General features: G+C 36.0%; 1 protein-coding gene and 1 long non-coding RNA gene across 12 annotated transcripts in view; one reads left to right on the forward strand and one right to left on the reverse strand.

Moving 5' to 3' along the window:
* The window catches only part of DIAPH2 (diaphanous related formin 2), a 1,054,304-nt gene that overhangs the window by 163,824 nt on the left and 875,217 nt on the right, over nt 1–15,263 (reverse strand). For all 6 annotated transcript variants that reach the window (XM_072816467.1, XM_072816462.1, XM_072816464.1 and 3 more), the window contains one exon: nt 14,486–14,581. In XM_072816467.1, the coding sequence (XP_072672568.1) occupies nt 14,486–14,581 (96 nt within the window). The remainder of the gene's footprint in view (nt 1–14,485; nt 14,582–15,263) is intronic.
* LOC140627896 (uncharacterized) overlaps nt 1,329–15,263 on the forward strand; it is a 115,696-nt gene continuing 101,761 nt past the window's right edge. For 5 of the 6 annotated variants that reach the window (XR_012026403.1, XR_012026404.1, XR_012026405.1 and 2 more), the window contains exons 1-3: nt 1,329–1,426; nt 1,547–1,665; nt 1,804–1,893. This is a non-coding gene — a long non-coding RNA (uncharacterized lncRNA). Of the gene's footprint in view, nt 1,427–1,546; nt 1,666–1,803; nt 1,894–13,314; nt 14,403–15,263 lie in introns of those variants that run through there. The other variant, XR_012026406.1, reaches the window with a different exon arrangement.

Below are 15,263 nucleotides of genomic sequence, written 5' to 3' on the forward strand. Positions count from 1 at the left end.
AAAGAAGCAGCACATGGAGAAAAAAAACATGAAAGAAGAGTTAGCTTTGCAAGGAAATTTGCTTAAATTAATATTAGAAAGAAAATATTTCAGAAATGGTTCCCTCTAATAATCACATACTCTAAGTCTAAAATAAAAGGTCATAGCTAATTGGTACAAAAGTAGGTTTGGACACACAGGAAATCAAATTCTGTGATGAATTCTACCCAACCACTATCCTTTTTATCTTCAACTAGGACATGTTCCACATGTTATAGAACCCAGAACAAAAGCCAAAAGAAGCCATACTTCAAAATTGAGCTTCTTTTCCAATTTTTTAAGAAAACTTTGCAATATTTAATGTTCATAGCCAAATCAACTAGGAGAACAAAACATATTTGATGGTCAAGAATGGAAATTAAGTAGTAGTTTAAAAAGTCATGCTTAATGCATAATAAAAATGCTTTTTTCACATGAGTTGATTAAAAATTATGATTGATAGGGGTGCCTGGGTGGCTCAGTTGGTTAAGTGTCTGCCTTTGGGTCAGGTCATGAACTCAGGATCCTGGAATCAAGCATTCCCCACCCCCATCATGTCAGGCTTCCTGCTCTATGTGGAGTCCGCTTCTCCCTCTGCTCCTCCCTCCCACTCATGCTCTCTCTCTCAAATAAATAAAATCTTTAAAAAAAATCAAGATTGATAAAAGATGATACTCTCCAAGGGCCATGCTTTGGTTTGGAAAAATAGATAAGTGTACACACTGCAGCATCTCACTTTTACTGGAGTTGGCCTCCAAGTTAAAAAAAAAAAAGTGAATTAACAGAGTTGCATGTTTTTAAGACATTAGAGAAAAATTAACATCTCAGTTAGTTTATAACACAAGTGTTTTTAAAAAATATTTTGTTCTACATGTCTTAATAATAAAAGATTTCTCCTTAAAGTAGAAATTCATTATGACCTATTACAGTAAAATCTAATATACTATTTGAATGAATTTGGAAAGACAAATTTTTTTTTAAAGTACTAACCCTACTAAACTACCCTACTTATTGAAAATCCCAGACTTTTTCCTTTTCATTGAACATGTTTATACCTGTCAAGCTGTAATCAACTCCCCATTGTGGTCTGAGGAACTTTTATGAAAAGGTATTTTCCCCATCAATTTTTTTTCACAGTGTACATGTTCTGAGGGCAAAAATCAAATCATGTAGTCATTTCACAAATGTCTATATTAATTGATGAAATAATTTAAGTGTACAAAAAGTTCATTGCTTAATACTTTTTTTTACTCACTACCAGAAGTACTTATAAATTCCAGCAATTATGACATCATAATCCTCAAAAGTCTGGGAACCAAGAGTCCATCCAGGAACTTTTTCTCTGTCCCTTTGAAATATCCTTCATTGATCTCTCCCTGATACCATGACCTGAACAATTTTACATAAAGTAAGAATTTATTAATTATTGTCAGTCTTGTTTTCCTAAAAGAGACAGAATGCTGAGACTAAAGTAACAGACTTCAAACAATGCTGACACAATTATATTTCCTCATTTTTTTCCATGAAGTTTTGCTTCCCCACAGCTAATATGTGGAATATAAGATTGGGACAATGATGGTGGGAAACAATGTTTTAAGAGAGATAAAAAGATAAAACACAATTCTGACACAGCAGAAGGGATGTGAGGTAAGTGGCGTACAAAGGGCCTGGGACCACAAAGCATGGTAAGTAGGAAAAAAGTTAAGAAACTGGAAGCGTGAGGATAATCTATAATGCATAGGATTTGTGTGGACAGCATTCAACTTGACCATAATTCTTTTTCAGTGCTTTGCATCTTCCTCTGCCAGGAAGTTCAAAATGAATCATGCAAAGTGATCAGTATTATTTGTGGTGACTGAAAAAAATATTCAAATGGTAAGATGTGATGTTTTTCTTCCCACTTGACTTTTCTAATCTAATTCTACCTGAATTCAACATTGAAAATATCCTCTAATAATTTCCCAGAAACTCAGTATGTTGTAACTTTATTTCTAAATTTAATTTCTGTATTGAACCATTATCCCAGTCACTATGGATGGTCATCCTCTTGGGGCCTTCATATTGTGGGTTTTTAGGACTATTAACTAAACTAGTTTTAATGTTCTCTATAAGAACATGAGAGTTCATTTAATTTTGGATCATAAAATGAAAACTCTGTATTAGAAAAATTCTTTAAAAAGAACCTTTTCTTTTCAATTTAGGCATATTTGATGACAATTATCTGTTGATGACAATAAAATCCACAATTTGTACAAAACATAATCATCTTTTATTACCTTTGCTGCTTAAAATAGCATTGATATAGACAACTGAAATGATGTCGCAAATATGGCTAAAATAAACATTAGATTGTTCACAAAGTCTTACTGCTTATCCTTCTCGATACAAACTTCCCTTCATAGGTTAGCTCCACATATTTAAAAATAATCAGTTCATTAGGAAACAAGATAGATATGTATACTTTTGATTTATAGTGATATATCTACTAAAATATAATAGCTACTATAACTTTCAATAAAGATGAAGTCCATACACAATAGTATAAACTTTCCAAACAATATGGAAATCATATCCTTGTTTTTGTGTTCTTCCATTTCTCTGCATCTGGACATACATTGACTTTCTAAAATCACTGCAGATTTGTGAATAATGTATGAAATTAAAAAAAAAAAACCTGTTCTTTGCCCACAGAGTATTGTATTGCTTGCTATATACTACATCTATGCAAGACGAACAATAGAGCAGACCAATAACCCTAAGAAATCTCAGCTAAAACCTTTCCAAGTGGAAAGGGAAAATATCACCCAAGATTCTGGAAGTCCCTCAAATAGTTCAAATCCTTTGAATACTCATACATACTAGATAAAACCTTAAACTTCAGAAGATCTGTTCTCCTAAGTAAATCTGTGAGAAGGCTGGAAAAGCAATTAATTAGTTACACTTATTCTAAAGAGATTCACTAACTCCTGGCTACTTCCCCTGTCTTATAGAGCATATTTACAAAGATGAGAAGATTTGTGAAACTTAAACAAAAGGCTCTGTTTTGTTTTTTTGTTTGTTTGTTTGTTTTTGTATTTTCTCTAGTAGTATTTAGGAATTTTGCCCTTCAAGCATTAGGAGTAGAACAAATTGCAATTTGGGTTGAAAATGACAAAAAGGTGGCAGTCAAATGCAAGCACAATGGATGTAAGAATAAGAGTAATGACATATAGTTATATTTTGTTTTTTACATTAAACTCAGATTTTTTCTTTACTTGTCAAGCCTAAACATTACTAGTAGAAAGGTTATGTGAAGGTAACATGCTTAGGACATTTCAGTTTTCCCATAAAATAGACTGAGTGTTAATGGAATTCCATTTACAGTGATGTAGAATAAAATTTTTATTTCTTTCATCTCCTAAATTTTTTTAAAGATTTTTCAAAATTTATTTATTCATGAGAGACACACAGCGAGAGGCAGAGACACAGGCAGAGGGAGAAGCAGGCTCCATGCAGGGAGCCAGATGTAGAACTCAATCCCAGGACCGGGACACACCCTGAGCCAAAGGCAGATACTCAACTGCTGAGCCACTCAGGCATCCCTCATCTCCTAAATTTCAAACTTGATAGCTTCAGGTACAATATATTGAAAAGGATTTAATGTAGATTCAATTTTTTGATAATTGTGAAGTTTTTAACAACCAGTTATCAAGCGCATGTAATATACTGAGTTATGTGCTAGGTGCTAAAAATAAATCATAATCTTTTAATAGTGAAATTCAGTTGTAAGCTTTTTAGTATTTTAACACTTTGTATCATCTATATCTTTAAAAGGGTTGACATTGAGCATAACCTTACAAGGTTTTCTGGAATAGGGGAAAACACTATATTAGGTTCAAGGTCTTATACCTTGTGTTTTGGCATATGCAAAAAATACTTATGAATAATAGAAAAACTTGAATCTCAAGAGTACTATGGATCTTAAGATACCCACTGCCCTTTTCCTTTCTTCTTTTACCTTCTACTCTTCTCATTTTAATGGACACAAGGAAATGAACTACCAGGAGTAAGGTTCAAATTGTAATACACAAGAAAGGTGTGTCCAAAGGTTTCATGAAAATTAAAAGATAGGTATAGGGAGTACGTTCATTTCCAGGTGAGTCTAGCTGCCTTTGGCCACTGAGGCAGCAGATGGGATTTGGCTGAACATTTTACAAATTCTTATCCCTGTTTAGGAAAATACACAATAATATACTCCTGAGTCCATATGAGAGAAATAAGCCCATAATCACAGCCACCAATTAAAACAACTATTCCCTTTTCATTTTGAAAGCAATTAGTTTTTCAGAAATTTTAAGGTTCTTATTACAGTCTGATGAATACCTTGTCAGTTAATGTAGTTCATATTAGAGTGGTCTCATGCACCTGACATATAGGGTCTCAACCATTTTTGCCTGAATTGAGGGTTTGTAAATAAGCAGGTGGTTATGTGAGCTTAACTACCAACATTAGCATGTCCATAAGTTTTTGACATGGAATTGAAACTACCAAGAAAAATTTACTGCTGCATAATAATTGCTTGTCCTAACTTATCCCACATTGCAATATCTAAAGGAAGCCTGCTAAATTCATATTCTCATTTAAAAATCAACTGAAATTGACCTTATCTCCTACTGGCCGGCAGAGATCACCAATAAAGAAATGTGCAGCAGAGCTGATTATATGGTGTAGGAGAAAAGACAAGCAAAAGTGATTGAAATTTCTATAGAGAACATCATCAATGCTTGCTTAGAACAATTTTGCATATAAATAGAGCATAAATGGTCTGTGCTCAATTTGTTCTCTAGTTGTCAAAGAATAATCAAAGATAGACCACAGTGTAATCTTCTGTTTCCAGCTTTCCTAATGCAAACCTAGATCTTATTAATCAATACATGTGTATGTCCATGCCCAAAGCAAAATTTAATTTCCATAAATAAAAAGAAAACAAAGTCCAATTTATGTAACTAATATAGGTATATACTTCATCATAAAATTCACATTTGGTGATGAAAAAAGAAGATACTAAATTAAATAATCTTAAAAATTAATAGTATTTTAGAACTCAATGCAACCTGGCTTCTTTTTTTTTTTTAATTTTTATTTATATATGATAGTCACACAGAGAGAGAGAGAGGCAGAGACACAGGCAGAGGGAGAAGCAGGCTCCATGCACCGGGAGCCCAATGTGGGATTCGATCCTGGGTCTCCAGGATCACACCCTGGGCCAAAGGCAGGCGCCAAACCGCTGCACCACCCAGGGATCCCTGCAACCTGGCTTCTATGCCTTTCTTACCCCAACCCCCTAAACACATTCCTAAAACTATTTTTGCTAAAGTCATCAATGAATTCTTAATAGTTAAACCCAATGGATCCTTTCCAATCCTTATTTTATTGTCTCTCTTGGCTACATCTGATGCTATTTGGCACTTTCTCTTTGAAAAGTTAATACCGAAGGCAGACATTCAACTGCTGAGCCACCCAGAGACACCTAACTCTGGGAAATGAACAAGGGGTAGTGGAAGGGGTGGTGGCCAGGGGGTTGAGGTGACTGGGTGATGGGCACTGAGGGGGGCACTTGGCGGGATGAACATTGGGTGTTATGCTATATGTTGGCAAATTGAACTCCGATAAAAAAAAATTTTAAAAAAGGAAAAAAAAGAAAAGTTAATACCACGATAGCTATTTTTCTCCTCACTCCTTCATAATCAACTTTTTCATGTTCTTTTCCATGTGCTCCAGCTTCCAAGCTAGTCCCATAAATTGGTGGTTTTCAAATTTTGTGGCACATTAAAATCACCTGAATAACTTAAAACATACTATTGCCCAGGCTCTGACTCCATGGATTTGGATTTAATTGGTTGAGAGAGGAACCAGATGTGGCTATTTCTTAGAAATCTCCCAAAGCGATTCTAGTGTGTAGTCAGAGCTGAGAACCAGTACCACAAATGTTTGTTTTCTCCAGGGTTCTCTCTTTTGTTCCCTGCTCTATTTGTTTTCCCCAGATTATCTTTCCCATTCTTGTATTTTTAGCTGTGACCTGAACATTGATCAATTCTCTAAGATTCCTAGTGTTTACCTTGTAGCCATTGCCAAGAGGTAACCAAACTAACACACCTGAGAACACTAAGTGGCTTGCCTAAGGATTATTTGATTTGCTACTTCCTCACCACCTCTTTTCCTCATCTCAGGAAAATCACACATATAGACGCCTGGGTGGCTCAGCAGCTTAGCACCTGCCTTTAACCCAGGGCATGATCCTGGAGTCCAGGGATTGAGTCCCACATCGGGATCCCAGCATGGAGCCTGCTTCTCCCTCTGCCTATGTCACTTTGTGTGTCTCTCATAATAAATAAATCTTTTAAAGAAAAAGAAAATCACACATATACTATGACCTACCCACTCTTGACTTTCACCACTTGCAAACCAGTTAATTCTGAAGGTGACAAATATTTTCTCTCTTTTTTTTTTAAGATTTTTTTTCTACCTCTTTATTCATGAGAGACACAAAGGGAGAGGCAGAGACATAGCCAGAGGGAGAAGCAGGCTTCCTGGGACTCAATCCCCGGACCCTGGGATCACACCCTGAACTGAAGGCAGATACTCAAACACTGAGCCACCCAGGCATCCCAGTGACAAAGATTTTCTGAAGATAGTCTCATCTTTTTTGTCCCCTTCCCATGTCTTCCCCAGCTTCTACCCAGTTAACTCAAGAATAACTTTCTTCAAACCCCAATCTATTCTTTCTTTCTACGATGCCACAAATGTCTTTCATTTTAACTTATGAGAAGACTATTCTCTCTGCATTAGATGACTATGAATCACATATCACACAATAAATGAGAAAGTACTTTAACTTTGTAAAGCACTAGGCATGCTAAAGTATTTTAACTACATCACATAGTATATTATATGCTCAATAAATACAACTGAATTAGGAGGGGAGAAGGCCACATATTTGTAAGTGATACTAGACATATTAATTTATGAATGGCAATTCCATTCAAGATCCCTGTAAGTGTCTAGAGTTTTGTGTCAGAATCTCTAGAAGAAACACAACTTGTCTTTTCACTCTGCTTTTCTTTCCTGCAAGCCTCAACTTTTAAGGTACACAAGATATTCTTCATTTTTTAATCCATTAGTACCTTGCTCTTGACCTCCACTGTTTTACTGAAACTGCTTGGGGAAAGGTCAACTGTCACCTGCTAGTTGAAACCCAGTAGTCTATTTTCAGCCATCATTTTACTTGACTTCCTGCAGAATACAACCCTCCTAACTTTCTCCATTCTGAAATTCTCCCTCCCCTGAGTTTTCCAGGTGTCATTTTTTGCTGATTCTCTTCTTCCCTTTCTAACCATTTCTTTCCCTCAGTATCCTTCTTATTAATTGTTCTATTTTCCTTTTAAATACTGTAATTCCCATATACTCTATTCTTCGCCTATTTACCTTTCACTGGACATATTCTTCCTGAGTAATCCCAGGTTTCTATAACTCTATAGATGCAGATGCCCTCAAATCTGTTCTTTCCAGCCTCAGCCCCTCTTGATTATGTGTCTGTGTGTGTATGTGTAGTTATGTAATCTTTTACTTAAAAACCTCTGCTGACTCTTTGTTGCAATAAACTTTCCATCATTGCCTCTGTACACTTTCCTATTTCTAATGTATGTATTTGCCATTTCCTTTATCTGAAATGTTTATCCCTCCTATTCTCCTACAAGTAAACTACTATTTATCCATCAAAATATAATTCAAATGCCACTTTTATTATGAAAATTTTCTTAAATTCTCTAGGCAGCTAGTTGCTCTTTCAGCATTTTCTACATACATATATCATAGCATTTATATTGTATATACATTTGCCTTCCCCGGGAGGCTGTGAATACTTGAAGCCAACGCCCATACTTTATCCATTTTTCTACTCCAGGGCTCTAGCATGGTTGCCTGGCCCCTAGTATTTGATTAATAAGTGTCATTTGGATGAATGCCACATTTTTGTTTATTTGCTTGCATTATGTCATATTTTTGCTAAATTTCAAATGCACATTAGAATATAATTACTCTACTACAGACAAAATGAGGTTTAGTTGGCTAGTCCAAGAATCTAACACTTGCAAAATAGAAGACTGGGGATCCCCATGGGAAAGAATTCATTCTAAGGGAGAAAGAAGTAAGCAGCTTGGATGAATGACCACCTTGACCTAGTAATAATAACAAACAAACAAACAAACAAACAAACACAAAACTCCAACAGAACTTGGTCATCAAAAGATGAGGATGATACTGAGTGCAACATGGGATCTGTTATAGGGTTGTCTTTGGGCCTTGCAATATGGGACCAAATCCTAGAGAGATTAAGAGGGCTGTAATTTAAAACTGAAAGCTGTTTTTCTAAAAATGTAAGACTTTGAGGCATAAGTATTGCTGCTTGGTATACTGGTGAAGTGCCACACTAAAGGAAGAAAGAGATGTTTCCTCCCACTTTGCCACTGACCACTGTTAAACTCTGGCATCATGAAAGCATGAGAGTGCCTATTGCTATAGCAAACAGCAGGCATGGAAATGCATGGTATTATGGGTGGAGGTAGAACAGTGATAGGTGACTGTGTTTGGGAAACGCCCACTGAGAACTTCTAGAAATATTTCGGAGATCCTTATAGGCATTTGAGGTCCTGAATGTGTATGTGGAGACAACAGCCAGGAAAACTTGGCTTTCGTTATTTACAGGAGGTAGAGAGAGGCCTAGGAAAATGTCGGTTTGCAGTTTTGTTGTAAAGGTATTTCCCTTAATACTTAGTGGGGTTTTTTACCCTCTGTTTTTTTCCCCCGGTTGTTTCTTGTCCTTATCTGTTTTCAAATGGTAAATTAGAGCTTCTCATTTATATTATTATCCTGCTGATCCATAAAACTATGATTGTGTGTCCCCTGAGTTTCTTTTGTTTGTTTTTTCTTCAAATTTATTTTTTCTTGGTTTCCCTGTGTAGTTCTAAAAGCAAATTACATTTATTCTGTTTCCTGGTTTCATTTCTTCATAATGCTTCTCTTGTATGTTTTTATTTTTTTAATGGTTGGAACTATATACCAAAATCTAGTAATAGCCAAAATACCTAAGTTAGATATCCATTGCTAAGAAGACTTTATATTTACTTGTAGTTGGCAAAGAATGAGGTTAAGTTGGTTGAGAGAGGAGAAACAAGTGCTAAGTATCCATAGCTATTCAGTAATGAAACATATATGGTACTGTGTATTTATATTTTAAGTGTGGTTTTCACTTCTGCAAAGTTTTTTTTACATGTGTTTCTTTTTCTTCCAAAGCTTACCTTTGATTTTATAATGACAAAGTCAGGAATAGTTATGGGTAATTCTTTCCAAAGTAGATTGTAAACATATGGAACATATTACCTTGAGTGCTAAGAAAAGCTGTAATAAACAGGGTCCAGAAAGATTCAGCAAAATTCATAGGTGATAGATCCATACTAGGTTATTAAGGAAAAGTGAGATGGTCTTTTCACTCACCAGACTCCTAGAAAGCATAGTCCACATTCTAGGGATGCATAGCTGAGAGATGAAGGGGTAGGGAAAGTTACTCGAACTCCTGTGCTGCACGAGCACGTTTCCTATCTCATTATAGCACAGATAAAATCACATTGCAATTTTATCAGATGGCTTACATTCATGTTTTCCCAAAAAGTATGTGAGCTCCTTTTTTTAAGATTTTATTTATTTATTCATGAGACACACACACACAGAGAGAGAGAGAGAGAGAGAGAGAGAGAGATAGGCAGAGACATAGGCAGAGGGAGAAGCAGGCTCCATGCAGGGAGCCCGATGTGGGACTCAATCCCAGGACTCCAGGATCATGCCCTGAGTTGAAGGCAGACACTTAACCAGGTGTCCCAATATGTGAGCTCCTTAAGGCAGGTGCCCTGATTGGTGGCACATCCTCAGTACCTAAGCCAGTACATGATACTCAGGAAGCATTGAATAAAACTGTTCAATTGTTGAATGAATACTATCAATCCCTGCAGCCTCACAATCTACTCACTGCTTAGTTCCTGCTTTTTGGCTCCCAGTTCCATCCAAATATTGAAAAGATGCTCTTAAAATGTTGATAGAAAATTCACAAATGGCAAATCATCGATGTTTATCCATTTTGGTTCTACCATAACATATGTCATTGTTGAAAATGCCCATCTTTTCTGCCTTCTTAATACTTCCCTCTTCTTTTGCTTCTAGAATGTTTTGATTATCCTCCCTCCTGCCCAACTACTCCTTTTCTATCTTCTTTGCTAGTTTTAGCCCCTAAGTGAAGGCATTTTCAAAGTTCTGTTTTAAGATCTCTTTTATTTGGATAATCACTCTAATAATCCCTTCCATTTCCACACTATAACCAGAAATCTCACAAACTCAACCATCTTGTGATGAAACTGACACCTATACTTCCAAGAAACTTCTGGAAAGCTTGACTTTAAGCTCTGTTGCCACTTTCAGTTTTACTCTCCTAAAACTTACTTTATCTTTCATTACCACTCCTTTTCCTGATCTTAATAGTTTTTACTCATAACCCAACTGTCTTTCTAGCTACTCAAACTCAGAATCCTATGATTATCTTTGACTCCTGGCTTCCCCTCCTCCTCTTCTTCTAAATTATCTCCTTTCACTAAAATTTGATGGTAGAACCCTAATTCATCACTCATACTCCTGTAGATTAAATGTCTTAATAATATATAACTTTGATCATGTTCCTCCACTGCCTAAGAACTTTCAATATTTCCCCATTGCCTGATGAATTATATGCTAACACCTTAGTCTCTTATTCAAGCACTCTATGATGTGGCATCAATTTATTTTTTTAAATTTATTTAAATTCAATTTAGTTAACATATAATGTATTATTAGTTTCAGGGGTAGAATTTGGTGATTCATCAGTTGCATATAGCACTCACTGCTAATCAATCTACTTTTCCAGAATTATCTCCATACTTCTACACTTTATGCAGCCTACTTTCTTACTAGGTGGACTATTTGTCATGCTCCCAAAATGCTTTGCACTTTCTTACTTCTGTATTTTTCTAATGACATTTCATTTGGCCACTATCCCTACCTGCAATTCCAACTGCTGAAATCCATACTCACCCTTAAAAACCTTTTCTGCCATGTCTTTTTCTGATATATCCAATAAAACATATTTCCTTCCTCTAAGCTCACAATGTAGATTATTAAAAGCTCTTGTATAGTATCTATTATTTTCTGCTTTATTCTGTGATCTTTCTGTACTATTTATCTTTCCCACAAGACATAAGGGTCTTATAACTAAGAAAATCATAATTATTTCTGCATTCTTCCCTCATGTGTAGCATAGTATCTTTCACAGAACAGATGTACAATAAATTAATGAATGTTATGGGGCTCATTTCCTAATCTCTGAGTTTGGTATTAGCAAAGTTTATAATCTGGGTTGATATTCAGCCAGTATGTATTAGTACCACCATAGGGACTACTTATTGCCTCTGTTCATTCTGAATGGTTGAAGACTATGCTATACTAGTTATCAGTATTTTTTTCAATAGCACTCCTTACATAATAGACTCCTTTGAAATGTCTTTTGGGGCCCTTACTTCAAACAACACTCTCAGTATTTGGAATATAGGCAGTATTTGGGAGCTCTGAGTTTCCTAATTTGGTAGATCCTGAGGAGGGGACATAGACTCAGTGTGAAAGTTATATAATTTAGGCAACTAATCATACCATTTACTAACAGTTTGATTTTCTAATGAAGAATATAAATCATCTCATTTTGTTTAAATATGGAAATAAAAACACTGCAATTAAAAGCACAATTGAAAAAAAAAGCACAATTGTAGAGCTCTGTATTTTACATACCATAATTTCCACCTGTAAGCAGTAAGAATGGAGATGGCAAGCAGAGCAGTACATCTTCGATGTTTGTGGCTGACTCTGATTTCAGATTTTTTGGCTATTTGCTCTTATTTTACTTTGCTTGATAAAACTAGCCTTCTTTCTTTATTCATTCATTTTAAAGATATTTATTAATTAATGAGAGACAGGGAGGCAGAGACATAGGCAGAGGGAGAGAGAAGCAGGCTCCTCACAAAGAGCCCAATGTGAGATTTGATCCCAGAACCCCAGGATCATGCCCTGAGCTAAAGACAGACGCTTAACTGCTGAGACACCCAGGCATCCCCAAAATAGCCTTCTTTATAATTTGATTTTTCTGCTTCTATTGCATCATGTTAAAGTAGAGGTTATTGGAAAGTAGTAAGGATGCTAGTGTTGATCAGGGAGAGTATAACAATATAAAGTCAATGGTGCATTGAAAAAGAACCAAAAAAGTACCTAAGAAAGTGAAACAAAAGGAGGCCAGCAGGAAAATATCTAGTTAGAAGAGTTAAAAAAACAAGGAGGAAATCTGGGAAAATTCCCAGTTCTGTTGCTTCCAGAAAGAGGTAAGCAAATAGGGCAGTTTTTGGCAGACTTGTCAACTCTATGCCTGCCTCCCCCTCTCCCTCACTTGAACTCTGATGCTCAAGATGCTTTACCAATAGTTGCTACCATCTGCTTCTAGTTTCTTTTTACCTCTGGACACTTGCATTGGCTGCTGTCACTTGGAATGACTGCCAGAACAACACGGGTTGATATTTTTGACCCTGTGGGTTCATGGATGCACTCCAGCTACAAACCAATGGAAGTTTCAATTGAGAATACTTGGAATCAATACTATAAAATTATGCAGTTTGTGAATCTATTCTTGGTGTTTCACAATTGATACTATATTCCCTTAAGTACCAAGCTCACAGAAACACCATGAGATGATCTCTCTCTTTCTCAGTACAATCTTTCTAGAGTCAGTATGAGATGTGAGCCTAATCAGACAGGGGCCTTAGCAAATGTATTCTAAAAATAAACAGCCTAGAAAGATGATGGCAGTTCTTTTATGGCACAGAATAATATGCTTTTACTTAACAGCTGCTTAACAGAGAACTGAATTGATAGAGAAATTATTTCAGTTTGCTTTTCACTGTTAATACTCTGATAGTTCAAGAAAGAACAGTGAAGGTTTCTATTCTCTTAGGAGTTGGAAGGGGTCTCTGATAGCATGGTAAAACATTCTTATTTTACGGATAAAGACTGAGGGTAGATGAAATGGCTGCTGCATAGTTACAGATTAGTAATGCTCCTAATATTCTGCTACACAGCACTGCAATATGAATACACAAATAGTTTGCTTTTCTTTCCTCCAGTCTTGTACTCTTTTTGTAGGTCATCTCTAATGTCTTCATATCCATCAAAATTTACTCAAATGTAAAAAAGATGAAGATAACTTATATTGTCCTCTGCCATGAATTTCGTCATTGCCAAAAACCTTCCTGGACAACTGTACTGGGCTCCATTTCTTTCACTGGTTTGTTGGAGTACAATGGTTTAAAGAGCTAACCACTTTCTATTTGGCTGATTATATATTAGTTTCCAGTCCAAATACAAAATATGTGTTGAATTATAGACAAATATCCTTAATCCGAGTAGAATTTACATATTTACTACTAACTTTCCTTTTTTCATTTACTTCTCCATATTGCTCCATAGCCATGAAGAGGACTTTTAAAATCAATACCTAATTTCTTCCTCTTCACGTAAGATATAAACTAAAAATATCGAAATTTCCTTATAGGAGGTGGATAGCTCAGCTACCCGGATTATTCTGAGAGGAACCATTATTTACCACAGCCACAGGGTACAAACAGAGAACTATTTTTTTTTTTTTTTATTTACTCAGGAGAGACAGAGAGAGAGAGAGGGAGAGACAGAGAGAGAGAGGCAGAGACCCAGGCAGAGGGAGAAACAGGCTCCATGCAGGGAGCTGGAGGTGGGACTGGATGCCGGGTCTCCAGGATCGGATCATGCCCTGGACTGAAGGTGGCGCTAAACCGCTGAGCCACCGGGGCTGCCCAAACAGACAACTTTCTAATATGACTGTGCCTCTCCTCTCTTTATTAACATGGAGAATGGAGAATGGATTGTACTACAAAGCCAAAATGACCTCTCGAAAGAAGCATTATTTCAGTCTCCTTACCTGTAAATAGCTAATGTGACATCCCTAGGGCCAATTACTTTTAACGCTTTATTAATATTTATGGCTTTAAACCATGTTCCACCCAAACTACATGTGCATAAAACAATTAAAATATTTAATATTAAACACAGCAGGAGTCCTTATTTCTGAACTTTTTTGGCAACACCTACAGTTATTTGAGGATACCTTTACCAAATTGAAAATTGTGATCACATAGACATAGATGCCTGTTGAGACTTAACACATGAATTAAAATCGACTATTAAAAAAATTCATGGAGAATCGAATGTTTTTTGGGGGTGTTATTTGTCTATGAACATTCACATTTTATAATACCATGTAAGGTGGAACGAGTTTTACCTGAATTCCTTGGAATCCGCTTTCTGCGGTCTCGGAACGCTGCACCTGATTGTAGGGCTTCTAGAAGATTATCCATCACACCAGTCTCATCACCCTCTGGAGGGAGCGAGAAATCAGAATTAATCTTGGAGCAATTAAAGTTAAACTACAGAAAAATAAAGGTAAAAACTTCTGTCAGATTTACATAATATCCCTAAATTAAAGACATATATCTGTTTAAACATAATGAACCCTGTCAGTTTCTGGTACCACAGGCTACTTTGCTTATTATGCAGCATTAAGCAAAATTCATGCCAATCCCACTGTTCTTTCTATTTAAGGGCCTTGTCTTTTGTATTACTGATGACATGCTCAGTATACAAATAAACAGTAGCTGATGAACTACTTAACTTTCCAGTTAAGATTCTTATAAGATATTCCTAAACAAGAAACCAATGACCTAGCTTAATGCAATCAATGTGCAGGGCATGATTTGAGGAAGTATAGTTACACAAGGTTAAATACTGATTGTATTAATATCTTCAGCATTCAACCATCATCTGCGATGATCTGAAAAGACACTATTTGCAAAAACACATTTGCATTCAATTCCTACCTAATCCATATCCTTTACCCATTTCAAAATGCTGACATTATAGAAGGAGCAGGTGACAACATCATTTGAAAGGCCACATTTTACATTTGAGAGACATTAGCCAGAGTCTCATCATCCCTTTTGGAATGCTGTTGTGTTTCTAATTTTTCCTATGGGAAGGAACTATTAAGATTCCATGAGCAG

The sequence above is a fragment of the Canis lupus genome, chromosome X (genome assembly GCF_048164855.1).
Source record: "Canis lupus baileyi chromosome X, mCanLup2.hap1, whole genome shotgun sequence".
NCBI classification, from domain to species: Eukaryota; Metazoa; Chordata; class Mammalia; order Carnivora; family Canidae; genus Canis; species Canis lupus.